Here is a 15,701-nt window from a genome sequence, read left to right on the forward strand (position 1 = left end):
TTGGTATCCCTGGGTGGGGGTCGGGGGGTGCTGGGGGGAGGGGGTGCGCAAGGGGGTAGGAGGGTGCAGGTGGGGGGTTGGGGGATGCGCCGGGGGGTGGGGGAGGAAGGGGGTGGGGAGAGGTTTTTTGGGGGACGTAGCGGGGGTGCGTATAGTTTTGAGGGTGCGGGAGGGAGCAGCAGGGGGGATTTGCGTGGGTGGGGTGGGTGGGGGGATGTGGGGGGAGGACAGTGGGGCGGCCCGGGCGGGGTGGGAAGCTGGGGGTGGGGGGAGAGTGGGTGGGGGGGTCGCCCGGCGTGGAGGGGCGGACATTCTGCGACAGGGGGGAGAGGCGGTTGGGAAGGTAGTGGTGATGGTTATGCCCCGGCTTGCTGGACTTCCCCATTTTTCTCTTGGCAGGAGCAGTGGGGGAGGGGCTCGGGTGAGCAGCATGCGGCTCCACCCCGCCGAGTGGATGGGCCGGCTCTGCCTAGTACGGGCGGTCGCGCTCCAACGAGGGACCTGGGGTGGTCGGAGCGAAGATGGACGGAAAGCAGATCTCCAGCGCCCCCCTCCCGATGGGTCGATCCGGCCGCCGGGGGACGGGGATGGAGCAACGAGGCAACGGTTTCTTCTGCTTACCAACATGAGGGTAGACGGAGAGTGAGTGTAGATCTGGGGGCCTTGATGACGGAGTGTAGGGCCAGAGCAGGGTTGAGTAGGGTGTCTCCTGGTAGGATTGTGGCGGAAGCAGTGAGTGCGGAGTTGGAGTCGGAGGAAGACGGGGAGTTGCGGGAGGACGGGGAGGTTTGTAATGTTGTTGCCAGTGTTTTGCAGGAATGCCCCCGGCAAGTGGTGCCGCGAGTGACGGCCCCCCCTGTGGATCTGGTTAGGCGGCGGGATCCGGTGAGGACGCCAGCCTTGACGCCAGGTAAGACCAGTACGGGGTCGGGGAGTGGCTTGGGCACGCCTCAAGGAGGCAAGGCGGGGGGTAGTGGTGTTGGAGGTCACCACGTGTCAGTGGGGACGGATGCGGAGGGTGGGGATACGGTGAGACTGGTGAAGGGTAGGTATGTGATGGATGCCGGCGTGTGTACTGAAGCGAGTTGCGGCTCGGCGGGGTCGGGCGAGTCCTCCGGTGCGTTAGTGGCAGCGAGTGGTGGAGCGACGGGGAGCGGCGAGGGCCCGGTTGCGGGCGCGGCGGCGGGGATCGCGGGGACGGCCGGGGGGTCAGGGGGAGCGGCTGCGTCGAGTGTCGGGGGGAAAGAGAGCTGCGACGTTCTGGTGAAGAAATTGCCGTACATGGGTGTGGCGAAGCCGTTGGGGGCGCATTTGTCTTTGGCGACCAGGGAAAAGATTTGGAAGGGGGAGTATGTTGAGATATTTAGGTTACTACACAGGGAGTTGATGGCAAAAGAAGGGTCGAAGGAGGAGGAACAGGAATTGGCACGGCGGCCGAGGGTGCCGGTCACTATTGAGAACTGGTCAGCGGCATTCTTAATCTATGCGAGCGTTTATTGCGAGAAGTATCCTGACCGGGCGGTGGCGCTTTTCAAGTACATGGACGTGGTACGGAGGGCGCAAGTGACTTACGGTGGCAATGCGTGGTCGCATTACGATGAAGAGTTTCGGGCGCGTATGGCGTCGGACCCGGAGGCGAAGTGGGGGGAGTTGGATGCGGACCTTTACCAGCAGACAATGAGTGGGGCGAAATTTGGCCGCACGATTTACACGGCCAGTGGTTTGCCACTGACTTCCACGCCCTTTTCGGCTCGCCCCACCCGTGGGGGGGTGGGGCCGGGGGGAGCCGGGAGCTTCCAGAGCGGGGGGCCCTGTTGGGACTTTAACAGGGGTTCCTGCCTCCGGCAGACGTGCAAGTTTAGGCACGAGTGCTCCTCGTGTGGTAAAAGACATCCCGAATCGCGCTGCTGGGGGCTTTGGGGAGGCCCCTCACAGGGTCAATTCCCGGCTCCCGGACCCGGCAGGGGGAGAGGGGGGGGTAGAGGGGGGGCGAGTACCTTGGGAAAAGGCGCGTACTCCGGTTAGGCTGGATCGGTTGGAACCACTCTTGGAGGTGTATCCGCGGGCGGATGATGCGTCGGTGCTGCGTCGAGGTTTCAGGGAGGGTTTCCGGTTGGGGTACGAGGGTCCGCGGATTGCTCGTTGGGCGGAGAACCTGAAGTCTGTGAACGCGCACAAGGGCATCGTCCGGGAGAAGCTTTTTAAAGAGGTGAGAGAGGGGAGGATGGCGGGACCTTTTGTGGTGGCACCTTTGGAGGATCTGATCATTTCGCCCATTGGTGTGGTCCCGAAGAAAGAGCAGGGTCAATTCCGCTTGATTCAACATCTCTCGTGGCCGGAGGGCGCGTCGGTGAACGATTTTATATCGGCAGACTTGGCGTCGGTGTCCTACTCGTCTGTGGACGTTGCGCGAAAACTGGTGACGACGGCGGGACGAGGGGCGCTCATGGCAAAATGCGATGTGAAATCGGCGTTCAGGTTGCTGCCGGTTCACCCGGAGGATCATCAGTTGCTGGGAATACAGCTGGACGGGTTGATTTTCGTGGATAGAGCGCTTCCGATGGGGTGCTCTGTGTCATGTGCCTTGTTCGAGCGATTCAGTTCCTTCTTGCAGTGGGCTTTTTCCTGGCGCACAGGCTCTGAGGCGATTACGCATTATCTGGACGATTTCTTCCTGGTGGGTACCCCTGGTTCAACGGACTGCCAGCAGCGGCTGTGTAGTTTTATGGACTTAATGAAGTACTTGGGGGTGCCTTTGGCGCCAGAGAAGACTCAAGGGCCCAGCACGGTGCTGTCGTTCCTCGGGATAGAGCTCGACTCAGCGGCCATGGAAGCACGCCTGCCGGAGGACAAGAGGTCGGCAATGGTAGTTCTGGTGAGGGACATGTTGGCAAAAAGGAAGGTGTTGGTGCGAGAGGTACAGGTTTTGCTGGGGCACCTGAATTTCGCGTGCCGAGTGGTGCGGGCGGGGCGGACGTTTTGTCGACGGTTGGGATTGGCGTTGTCTGGGCTGTCGATGCCTCATCACCACGTACGGTTGCCGGCGGGCGCGCGAGAGGATCTGTGCATGTGGTTGGCTTTCTTGGAGAGGTTCAACGGTGTTCCCATGGCGCCGCCGGAGGAGTGGGAGTGGGACGTGACAATGTCGTCGGACGCGGCGGGAGTCGGCGGTTTTGGACTCTACTGGGCGGGTCGGTGGTGCGCGGAACAGTGGCCGGAGCGATGGCAAGCGGGGGGGAGAAGCATTGCTTTTTTGGAGTTGTTCCCGCTGGTGGTGGCTGTGACTGTGTGGGCGCGCGAGTTGGCGCATAGGCGCGTGTTGTTCAAGGTGGACAATATGTCGGTGGTGCAGGTTGTGAACCGGCAGTCTGCGAGAGAACCTCAGGTGCTGAAGTTGATGCGCGTGTTTGTGTTGAGGTGCCTGGAGAACAATATCTTGTTTCGAGCACAACATGTGCCAGGAGTGGACAATGACATTGCTGATGCTTTGTCTCGTCAACAGTGGCGGAGATTCCATGGGCTAGCCACGGAGGCGGAGGCGGTCAAGACGAAGGTGCCGGAGGAGATGTGGTTAGTGGGAGAGCGCGGGTCGTTCGATTGGTGAGGTCATCTGTGGCGGTGTCTACGTGGAAGAGTTATGAACAGGCCTGGTTGGAGTTTCTGCGTTTTGGAGCGGTAAGGCAGCGGGACAAGTGGCGTCGGGAGGAACAGGTGGTGCAATTCATGTTGGGATTGATGGACAGAGGTTTGGCGAGAGTGACTATTGCGGGCAAACTGGCGGGAGTGGCGTTTATGGGTAAACTTTGGTGGGGCTATGCTCCCTCGGCGGGGGAATTGGGAGGGCGTCTTTTGGAAGGTTGGGAGAGAGAGAAAGGGGCCCGGGTGCGGCAGAGACGGCCTATTACGGAGGCGATGCTGGAGGGATTGTTGAATCGAATGCCGGTGGTATGTAGAGATCAGGAAGAGGCGGTGCGGTTTTCCACATTGATGTCGTGGTTGTACTTCGGGGCCTTTAGGGTATCAGAGCTGGTGGGTTTGAAGGGGCAGGCGGGCGTCAGGTGGGGGGACGTGGAGTTCAGGGGCAGGGAGGTTGCCGTGCGGCTGCGACGTTCCAAAACCGATCAAAGGGAGAGGGGCACGTGGGTGGTACTGGGGCCAGGAGACAAGGAGGCGGTGTGTCCAGTGGAGTGGGGAAGGCGGTTAGCGGCCGGGGGAACAGAGGCGGGTACGGAGGTTTTTGACAGGGGTGAGGCGGGACGTGTGACGGCCGCGCAGTTGTTATGGGTCCTGCGGCACGCCCTGCGGTCCATGGGTGAGGATCCAAAAGACTTCGGGACACATTCCTTCCGCATCGGGGCGGCGACGGAGGCGGCGCGCCGGGGTTGGGGGAAGGAGGACATTAAGCGGTTGGGGCGCTGGAAATCGGATTGTTTTAAGACGTACGTCCGGTTGCGAGGGGTGGCGGTGGAATGAGAAGGGGTGCGGACTTGGTACTTACATGTGTCTCTTTTCAGGTGCAGTGGCGGGGCCTACGGTGGCGGCAGTGTCCATTTATGTGGTGGGACATTCTTTTGTTCAAAGAGCGGAAAAGGCCGAATGGGAGAAATGCAAGAATCTGAACCTGGAACTAGACGAACAGTTGTTTAGGTGCCATTGGAGAGGAAAAGGGGGTATGCGTTGGCACGAGTTGGTGCCGGTGTTAAATAACATTGTTCGGAGTGGGGTGTGCCCGGATGTTTTAGTGGTACATCTGGGTGAGAACGACCTGGTGCAATGTAAGGGTTTGGCTTTGGTGAAGCAGATGCGGAGGGATCTGTTGGAGATCAAGAGACAGTGGGCAGGGTGTCACATTATCTGGTCAGAGTTCATTCCGAGGAGATGCTGGAGGGGGGCTGTGAGACCTGGGGCGATTGATAGAACTAGGAGGAAGATCAACAGAGAGATGAGGACCTTTTGCGAGAAGGAGGGATTGGGAAGAATGGAACACCCGGAGTTAAAGTATGGGGCCATATATTTTTTCTTAGAGGATGGGGTACATTTGTCCAGGTACGGGATGGAACTTTATGTAGTACAGTTGAAGGAGGCGGTAGACAGGGCGATAGGGGTCAGACGGTATCCGAAGGTGCAGAGGTCCTAGGGGGGGGGTCGAAAGTAATAAAGGCTTTCGAGTGGCGCTTTCTCTAGTTATAATGGGGGGATAGGATAGGAGGAAGGAACTTTACTGGTTAGAAGGGAGGGAGTGTACATAGGGCAGAGGTTATAAAACATTGAGCCAGGCGTTTGTGTACATAATAAAGAGGTTTATGAGGTTGTTTGGGGAAATGTTTAGGGGTGGGGGTGGGGGGATTGGCAGATATGTGTTTATTTAGTTAGGCCTAGTTTTGTGCGGCAAAGGCCAAGGTTTGGGGTATGTTCAGGATGCACCTGTTTCCAATAAAAGCGGCCTTTAACACACTATATACCTGTGTCCGGTCGGTTCTTCCCCTCCCCGTCTCCCGATGGGCCCCAATGGGGCTTTGCGGGGGGTGGCCGACCGGAGGGAGGCTCGCCCCCCCGGGGATTTTGGGGCTCCGGGAGGAAGGGGAGGGGTACAGGAAGGCAGGACACAGGAAGGTCTTTTTGGGCTGGTTGGGCTGGGTGGCAGTCTTTTGGGCTCCTTTTGGGCTAGGGGGATACATAAGCGGCCATTTTAGGTCACTTGTCACCATTAGTTGGGACAGTGACACAGCAGCCGGTCTAGGTTAGGAGTTATTTGTCCCACCCACCCTCCCTGTTGTGAAGGGTTAGGATTAAGGGGGGGATAGCAAAGGGTTTTTGTTGGTTACAGGTGTGTTCTGTGGTAGGGTAAAGAGTGTGTCGCTAGGAGCAGGTGCTGGGGTTGTGTTCTCGAGGTTGGCGCTTTCTCTAGTTATAATGGGGGGATAGGATAGGAGGAAGGAACTTTACTGGTTAGAAGGGAGGGAGTGTACATAGGGCAGAGGTTATAAAACATTGAGCCAGGCGTTTGTGTACATAATAAAGAGGTTTATGAGGTTGTTTGGGGAAATGTTTAGGGGTGGGGGTGGGGGGATTGGCAGATATGTGTTTATTTAGTTAGGCCTAGTTTTGTGCGGCAAAGGCCAAGGTTTGGGGTATGTTCAGGATGCACCTGTTTCCAATAAAAGCGGCCTTTAACACACTATATACCTGTGTCCGGTCGGTTCTTCCCCTCCCCGTCTCCCGATGGGCCCCAAGGGGTTTTGTGGATCTCCCAGGTATCGAGTTCCAGACACTGGGGCATTTTCTGAGAAAGAACGGGAGGTGGTTATGTGCTTTTTTTAAATCTTTCAGGTTCAAGGAGTAGAGAGTTTGTGGCAGGTATTTCAGTCTTCCATAGTGAAAGGCTGCAATTGAGAGCCAATTTAGAATTCAGCACAATACGATAATGCAAGTATCTCTCCCTCTCTTTTCCTCTCTCGCGGGCTCTCTCGCTCTCTTCCTCCCTCTCTCATATTTTCCCTCTCCTTGTTTCCTTTCCTTACACTCACTCTCTTTCACACTCCCCTTCCCCGCCCCCTCTCTCCTCCTCATCCTCCTCTCTGTTTCCTTTGTCTCCTCGTTTACTCCCAGGAATCACAAGAACTTGATATGTTATTTCCTACTCGGATCAGTGTTTGCATTTCTCTGGGCTCAGGGAAGTCTGGCATCCTGAGCAGAGATGCTCGCAGCTCGCTGTGCTTTATATGCATGCCAGATTCTTACAACTCAGATGACATAATGCAAATAATAAATGTTGAGACTGCCCTGCCAGCAATCATGACGTGCCAGCTGCTACGCTGTGTCGGCTACACAGGCTGTTTAGGAGCAGAAGGAATGCTTTAATCTTGATCCAGCAAGAATTATGAGCTAGAGTTTTTTTTGTTTCTACTTGCACAGAATTCAAACTAGGTTGAGGATGGTCTTCGTCTGGGGTCAGTTGAATCACAGTTCTTACACTTCCGCAGTGCTGGTGCCGTTAACAAGCATCACATTGTGGCCCCATGTCCCAATTTTGGAGCATGGACCCTTTGAAAGGATTCTGACACTATATCCTCATTTAAAAAAGAATGTTTGATGTGAACGGCTTTCCTTGGTGATTCTTTGTAACTATGGGCCTCATTACGAGTCTGGCGGTCCATGGACCGCTAGATTTGCAGTGGTGGTGGTCCGACCACCGGATTATGACTCTCTGAGTCGTTCCAACAGAGGACCGGTGCCTGCGCCAGGGAACCGCCGTTCCCTGGTGGTGGTGGGGTGGAGGCGCAATGCATAGCACGAGTTCCTCTACCGCCAGCCTTTGCATGGCGATGAGTCCGCCACGAAAAGGCTGGTGGTGAGGGAATAAGGGGGCCCTACAAGACCCCCAAACCCCCTGCAATGGGGATGGTTGTGCCCCCTGTCTGTTTGCACCCCCAGTTTCAGCACAGAATGGATTTAACAGTCCATGCCGTTCTGGAATATTTTTTGCCGTTCTCATTCTGGTGCCCTTTTTTAGGTCACTGCTGTGGGAAAGGTAAATGGACCGTCCACCTACACTTGTTGAAACCGTAATCAGGCCGGCGGTCTTTGCATGGCTTTAGCAGTACTGTGCAGGCGGAGAGCCGGCGCAGAACCACCAAAGTTGTAATCAGGCCCTTCGATTGTTTGATAGTTAGGAAATACTTACAGAGCACAGACAACTTGATACTCAGTCACAGAAACAATATCCACTTGTGCAAGTGTGCCTGAAGTGCATAGGCATACACATTTTGATAAAATGGGCATTTCTGCGTTTAGTACATGAGACAAGCAGATACATAGGGCCTGACTCTCAAGGGTAAGTTACACTTTTAATTAAGTTTACAATTTTGTGTAAGCTTGCACATTTTTATTCACAAAATGCACTTTTGTAATAACTTACACTTTTGTAGTAAATCTAGCTCTACCAGTGGTATTGGTACTGCAACACCCTTCAATAGAGAATAATGGAGGTAGGAACTTAAAAATAAAACCCCATAGGAAATATTGTTACATTTAACCAAATTATTTAATTTATAAATAAATATAACTTCCTGTTGAAACATATATACAAATAGTATGTATATCAGTACAGATTTTATATTTAAGTATAACATTTACAAAATAATGTAACAATAAATGTTATTATTTTTTCATACCATTTATTGTTACATCATTTTCTTATATTCATAATTGGTTGCTAAATATTTTAAAATATAAAAAATAATAAACGTAGAGAACCAGACCCTTGAATAAGGTGTGATGTTTTCAAAGTAGTTATCAAATTGATTATGAATAAGAAACCCCAGTTTATATATAATAAGCGTTAACATCCAAAATTCACAAGAATATATCATATACTCTACATACATCACTTTCTAAAACCTCCCCCACCTTCCAAAATACTTGAGGAAGCAACAAATGATGATGGCATTCTACACAACACGACAGTTATTTGACCAAAATTAGTTCTATACCTAATTACTTGTAGGTTTATTACACAGAAGTGAGCTAGCCATGTGGTTCTACATGTGGGGTTCTTATTTGTAAACATGGCATGGTGCATCGCCGTTCATTAAGTGCTGAATCAAGCAGAGTCTGCCTCAAGAAACGTGAAAAATGTAGAGGCCATATATATAGAATTTTGAGGGAAGTTAAGTTCTTAAGATGGTCAGTCATACCTTAATAATGAGTGGATAACGTGTGGAAGATTTGTGGGTTAGAAAAAGATATTCTTTTTTTGAATGCATACATGCTTGCAATTGTGTATATAGGATCATTTAACACACTATGGGCCTGATTCTGATGCGGTTAGGAAAGCATTCCCACCTAGGGCCTGATTCTGATGCGGTTACGAAGGTCTCCTAATGGCATTTGCTCCTTCCAAATCGGATCAGGAACGTGTCTTCCCGACCCATGGCCCAATTATGATGCGGTTAGAAACATATGCTCCCATTGAAGTCAATGGGAGTCCAACCAAATCGTATCTGGAAGCATCCGGAAGCATCCTACTCTGGGGCTGATTCTGATGCGGGTTGGAAATGCTTCCCGACCGAATCGGGTTGGAAATGGTTGCCGACCCACTCGGATCGGGAGAGTCCGACCGACGGAGTACGATGCATCCGGATGCTTCCTGATATGAATTGGTTGGACTCCCATTGACTTCAATGGGAGCATATGTTCCTAACCGCATCATAATTGGCCCTCGGTCGGTAAGACATGTTCCCGATCCGATTTGGAAGGAGCAAATGCTGTTAGGAGGCCTTCCTAACCGCATCAGAATCAGGCCCTAGGTGGGAAAGCTTTCCAACCCGCATCAACATCGGGCCCTTAGTTGGTAGGACTCTCCCGATCCGAGTTGGTCAGAAACCATTTCCAAACTGATTCGGTCGGGAAGCTTTCCAACCCACATCAGAATCAGGCCCAATGTAGTGAAAAGACACACTTGGCATTGCGAGATTCTGTACATAAAATTGTTTTCCGTTTTTCAACAATGAAAATCTGAATAAAATAATCATATTTGAGGTAAATACTCTGACCGATATTAGCCTTATTTTTCAAATATATTGCCATTTCTCTACTTCCTAATAAGATCTTCTCATTTCCAAAATACAACAAGCATTTACAATGCAATGGTCTCGGCATTGATAAAGTTAGAGCTTTTGGCATTGCTCATGACATTATTTTTATTTATGGTTTTGTTTTTAAAACATATAAATAAATGACATTGTCATTTACAATGCCAATAGCTCAATGTAATGTAAAAAGGGCCAATATCAAGAACATCATTGAACAAGTAAAAACATTCTTATATGAGCAACTGATGCACAAGTGCATAGTGGTTGGAGTCTTTAACACCCGAGACATGGGCCAGTGTTAGGCAACCCAGGGCGACCATCAACAAACCTTATTACAAGCTTGCCTCAAAGAATTTGACCTGGGATAATCCAATTTAGAAAGGACCAAAGGATGCAAATCAATTCACAATTTCAAAGACATATCAACTCTACACTATATCTTTTTAAGTAAAGACCTGCTAAAAAGACGAATAACCTGTAAGGTCCAGCAAACAAGTGAGTGACCACCTCCCCATTTCCATAGATATCAACATAGGAGCAATGACGCACAAGAATTACAAATTACAAATTAGCAGGCTGCTCTCTTGATTTAAACGTGGGCCAGTTAACAAAAGGAATCAAATGGAGTCCAGCCAGCATGGATAAGTGCTCTTGTCAGAAAATGCCCCCGGAATCCCGCCGCGGCCGCACCGGATGCCAGGCAAGGTCACGTGTGACGGGGGCGGGGCCGCGTCCGGACCGGAAGAGGAGGCAGGCGGAGTCAATGTGTTTCATGGCCCGGGGCTCCTGTGAGCGGTGGAGAGCCCCGGGGCCGCCAGCAGGAGGTTGCGCGGCGCGTGTTGAGAGCAGAGTCCCCCGAGATTGGCCAGGTAAGTTCCAAAGGGCTGGGGGGGCTTGGTGCACTCGTGTGTGTATGCTCGTGTGTGTGTGTATGTATGTGTGCGACGGTGACGGTGGCGGGGGAGGGGGGGGCGCCTCGGTGCACTTGTGTGTGTGTGCGCGCGTGTGTGTATGTGAGGAGGGGGTGTGTGTCTCTGTATGTATGTGCGTGCGTGTGCCCTTGTGTGTGTGTCTGTGTGTATGCGCATGCGTGTGTAGTGTTTTGAGCTTCCCAGGGAGACAGCGCCTGGCCACAGCGCGCATTCGCGCGCGCGTGGCAGTTTCAAATCGCCTCCAAGGCGATGCGCGTGGCCAGGATTGTCTCCTGGGAAGCAGACACGGCCACAATAGGTTCTCGGCGAGAACGCGCTTCCGCGCGCTTAGCCGAGACCTAATAAACCCTGATAAAAAAACTGATGCTGTTTTAGAGGGATTATTAACAAGTAATTCACTATGAATTACTGTTCTGAATTTTGCAAAGGAGATTAGCTCTTGCTGACCGTCAATGACCCAGATATTAATCCAGAACTTGTATTGAAATGGTATGTCCATTGAAACAAGCATTAGCAAAGCCAATAGATCTCTGCAATGCCGAGCTAATGGCATTGTCAATGTGAATGTACTTTAGCCATGTTGTATGGCAGCACATCTGCTGTTCAGCATAGCTGAAAGTCATAGAAAAAAGCTGTTATTATGCGGCCAGCGTCAGTTATATCATAGCACTTTTTTTGTGTGTCAGCCGGAGCGGGACAATTAATTTCATACGGGGGGGGCGAAGAGACATCGCACGCTGTCTAGCTGAGATGTTAAATTCAAAGCATCTTACTCTAATGTAATGCCTTTTGTTTTTGCAGTTTTATAAACTGTGAATTCGACTCAAAGGTATTGGAGTGCATTACTTGAGCACCACAGCTGAGTTACATTACACAAACACACATTCGTTTTAGTAGGCATTCGGGAGCATTTAGACCTCCTCTGTTTTATTCCTTGCATTTTTATTTTTTAGCGCTAATCCGCGCTTTTTAAAGTCACTTTGCCTACCTTGCCTCTGGGGCTCTGTCCTCAACTCTGCCGCCCGCGCAGCCGAGCTGGTCGCTGCTGCGGCCGCTCATTCCATCGCCTGCCGCCTCCAGCGGACGCTCCCCCGGCCACGCCCACTCCTTGACCACGCCCCCTTGGGCCGGTATTTAGGAGCTGAATGCTAGCTCTTCCCCCATGGGACCACTCCCCTGCCTTCCGCGGGAGCATTTAGACCTCCTCTGTTTTATTCCTTGCATCTTTATTTTTTAGCGCTAATCCGCGCTTTTTAAAGTCACTTTGCCTACCTTGCCTCTGGGGCTCTGTCCTCAACTCTGCCGCCCGCGCAGCCGAGCTGGTCGCTGCTGCGGCCGCTCATTCCATCGCCTGCCGCCTCCAGCGGACGCTCCCCCGGCCACGCCCACTCCTTGACCACGCCCCCTTGGGCCGGTATTTAGGAGCTGAATGCTAGCTCTTCCCCCATTGGACCACTCCCCTGCCTTCCGCGGGAGCATTTAGACCTCCTCTGTTTTATTCCTTGCATCTTTATTTTTTAGCGCTAATCCGCGCTTTTTAAAGTCACTTTGCCTACCTTGCCTCTGGGGCTCTGTCCTCAACTCTGCCGCCCGCGCAGCCGAGCTGGTCGCTGCTGCGGCCGCTCATTCCATCGCCTGCCGCCTCCAGCGGACGCTCCCCCGGCCACGCCCACTCCTTGACCACGCCCTCTTGTCGCACTACTTATCATGTGCTTTTACCGTTCGCGCAGCGGACGGGCGCGCCGTTTGCGCGCCGAAGGCGCGCCTAAGGCAAGCCCGTCTGCGCCCGTCCGCGACCGGCCGGGACCAGGGGCCACAGACTCTGCCCTTCGTCTGGCGTATTCTTCGGCCCAGCTCTCCTCTCTTTCTGCCTCAATCCCTCTTTCCCCTTCTGCAGCTCTACACCTTTCCTCGCATGGTATCTATGTCCCCCCTCTTTCCGGTGCTGTCTTGCCCTCTTCTCCTTCCCCAATCTCTTCTCTGCCCTCCCTTGCTCGTGCTTCCCCCGGTCCCCCTGATGCCTCTGCTATTCTTTTGAACACGCGTTCTGCCGTAAAAAATCAAACCGCTCTTTTCAATCTACTGGATACTGACTCCCCGGACTTCCTTTTCCTCACTGAGACCTGGTTTTCCTCCCACTCACTTCCTGACCTTCTTGCTATCCTCCCTGCAACTCATTACGCCCTCCGCGCCGACCGCCCAGATGGAAGAACTGGGGGTGGCGTGGCGATGATAGTTCGCCGCTCCTTGCAATTCCAGCTCCTCTCGCATCCTTGTATCACCAGTGTTGATTTTCTGGTGGCCCGCTCTCTTAACCTCCCGGTTCCCCTCACGGTGATCCTTCTGTACCGCCCCCCTCAAAACATGCCTTCTTTTGTGTCCTCTCTGCAGGATCTCTTGGCCACCCTGGCTGTAAATAATTCCTCGCTTATTCTGCTTGGGGATTTTAATTTTTGGCCGGGTGATCCGCGGGAGGACTCTCTCTCTAAAGATTTCTCTGCTACTCTTCGCTGTCTTAATTTTTCACCCCACGTTTTGACCCCCACCCATACCCACGGTCACATCCTTGACCAGATTTGGTCTCTACGTTGTAATCCCCTGGTTTCTTCCGTTTCCCCCTGTGGTTGGTCAGATCATTTTTTAATCTCTTTTTCCATCCCCTTAGGTCAGCCCGAGAAAGCTTCCCTGCCCAAGAACATCTGGGCTCGGAGCTGGAATAAGGCTGATCTCAATGACCTTTCCTCCTCTCTTTCTCTATCGGCCCCCGTCCTGACCGACCTCTCTGTGGAAAATCAGGCGGATGCCATTCACATTTGGCTTTCCTCGGCTTGCGATCAGGCCGCTCCACTTAAAAAGATCAGATCGGCCCGCCTTCACGACGCCCACAGGTGGTTCTCCAACGACCTTAGATCCCTGAAGCTCGAGCTTAGGCGGTCGGAACGTCGTTGGCGTCGCAACTATTGCCCCACTCTCCGCCTGAATTATAAGGCTCTTCTTAACAATTATAAATCGGCCATCTTAGCGGCCAAATCCAAATACTTCACGGACCGCGTTGCCCTTTCGGCCAACAAATCTCGTGAGATCTTTTCATTGGTCCGCAGTCTTGCCACCTCTGACCGTGCTGGTCTTTCCCCTGCTCCTTCGCAATCTCTTTGTCACTCGCTGAATAACTATTTCATTAATAAAATAATCACCATTAAGGCCAACATCCCGATTGTGCCTCACCTCGATCTACCGGACCATCCCTCCCTTTCTTCCTCTGTTCTGGATCATTTCACACCCATTTCACCTGAGCTTTTTCTTGACCTTCTTGTTAAGGTCAAGTCCAGCTCTCCGGTGGACTGCGCACCTGCTCGCATTCTCAGAACCCTATACACTAGTTGCCCCACCCCCCCCTAACCTTCCTTAACTCTTGCTTGGCTCTGGGTTCTGTCCCCTCTTCCTTTAAGTCTGCCGTTGTGCTCCCTATCCTGAAGAAAGCTGGCCTGGACCCCTCCCTTCCATCGAATTTTAGGCCGATCTCCCTCCTCCCCTATCTAGGGAAGATTCTTGAGAGCCACGTAACATCTTGTCTCTCATCTTACATCGAGGAGAACAACATCTTGGCCTCCCACCAGGCTTGCTTTCGACCGGGCCACTCAACTGAGGGTGTGGTCCTTGCGGTCCTGGATGAATTGAAAGGCAAGGCCGATGGCAACTTTCCTCAGGCCTTAGTCCTTTTGGATCTGTCCGCTGCGTTTGACACGGTCGATCATGCTATTCTTCTTGACCGTGTCAGCGCAGCGGGCATCCAGGGCTCTGCCCTCTCCTGGATCGCGTCCTTCCTTCAGGGACGATCACAGGCAGTCCACCTCTCTGCTTTTTCTGCTCCCCCCCTCCCGGTCACTTGTGGGGTACCCCAAGGCTCTTCTCTTTCCCCCCTTCTCTTCAACCTGTATATCCGCCCCCTCATTTCCTCGCTTCTTGAGCTGGGGGTCTCGGTGTATAACTACGCTGACGACCTCCAGCTCGTTTTTGATCTATCTTCCCCCATTCACTCTCTCCCCAAGCTCAGCTCTACTCTTGTCTTTATTTCCCAGTGGATGAGCTTCAATCATTTGAAGCTCAACCCTGACAAGACAGAGCTCGTCCTCACTGGTGGCCCCTCCAATCCCTGGTCCTCAGCCTATTGGCCCCTTTCTTTTGGTCTTCCACCCTCCCCTGTTCCCTCTGTTCGGACCTTGGGCATCAAGATCAGTAATGATCTTTCGATGCACGCGCACATCAGTTCTGTTGTATCCTCCTGCTTCCTCTCCCTCCGCCTCATCCGCAAAATTTCCCGGTTTTTCTCTGTTGATGCCCTTAAAGTTATCATCACTGCCCTCATTACATCTCGCCTGGATTATGGTAATGGCCTGTATGTAGGCATTCCTGCCTACGAGACTCGTCGTCTCCAGGCCATCCAGAACCAGGCGGCCCGTCTTGTCCTCCATCTTCCTAAGTTCTCCCATATCACTCCTGCCCTTAAAACCCTCCACTGGCTCCCCGTTCAGTTTAGGTCCCAGTTTAAACTCGCCTGTCTGGCCTTTCGGGCGCAGGCCCGCTCCGCTCCTTTCTTTATCAATTCTCTGATCTCTTCTCATGTCCCCACCCGCTCCCTCCGTTCTTCTTCCCTCTCTCTCCTTCACGTCCCCCGCTTCCGTAAGTCCCGCACAGGTGGCACCCGTTTCTCTGTGCGTGCCCCGCAGATCTGGAACTCTCCCCCCCTCTCTATTCGTTCCATTCCTATTTTCTCTCACTTTCGGAAAGCCCTTAAAACTTTTTTCTTTCTTCAGGCTTTCCCGGGCTAATTCTTCCCCGCACCTGTTAGGCAGATATTGATGTGTTCCTCAGCGCCAGGAAGCCGCTTGGCCACAGAGCGCTTTATAAGTTTCTTTTTCATTTCATTTAATTTCATTAGGCACTATGAAATGAGGTACAAAGAATGTTGATCCAATGCTGAGACTCAAACCTGGTTTCCCAGATCCTAAGTTGGCAGCTATGGCTGTTATGCCACATCCTCTCTGAATCAATGCTATAAAGCTCAAGAGGGGAATACAGTGACAAGGGTGGGGAATTGTAGATGTTGAAGCAAACAAATGGTAAGCCTATGTGTGGACTGAAGCCCACTGATTGTAAACAATATGTCTTGAAGAGG

At 52.5% G+C, this 15,701-nt stretch overlaps 1 protein-coding gene across 1 annotated transcript; it reads left to right on the forward strand.

The window, feature by feature from the left end:
• The first annotated feature begins 402 nt into the window (after window positions 1–402).
• Window positions 403–5,620, forward strand: LOC144761557 (uncharacterized). The gene is made up of 2 exons (XM_078646863.1): window positions 403–910; window positions 3,503–5,620. Exons 1-2 carry the CDS (start codon window positions 667–669, stop codon window positions 4,471–4,473), a joined length of 1,215 nt encoding a protein of 404 aa, XP_078502989.1. The 5' UTR covers window positions 403–666; the 3' UTR covers window positions 4,474–5,620.
• Window positions 5,621–15,701: the final 10,081 nt, after the last annotated feature.

Source organism: Lissotriton helveticus, chromosome 6 (assembly GCF_964261635.1).
Source record: "Lissotriton helveticus chromosome 6, aLisHel1.1, whole genome shotgun sequence".
Lineage (NCBI taxonomy): Eukaryota > Metazoa > Chordata > Amphibia > Caudata > Salamandridae > Lissotriton > Lissotriton helveticus.

What these genes read in the sequence shown, in the direction of transcription:
- LOC144761557 (XM_078646863.1), top strand. Translation starts at nt 667, where the DNA reads ATGACGGAGTGTAGGGCCAGAGCAGGGTTGAGTAGGGTGTCTCCTGGT. An exon ending in GACGCCAGCCTTGACGCCAG is followed by an intron (nt 911 to 3,502) that starts GTAAGACCAGTA and finishes TCTCGTCAACAG; the next exon opens with TGGCGGAGATTCCATGGGCT.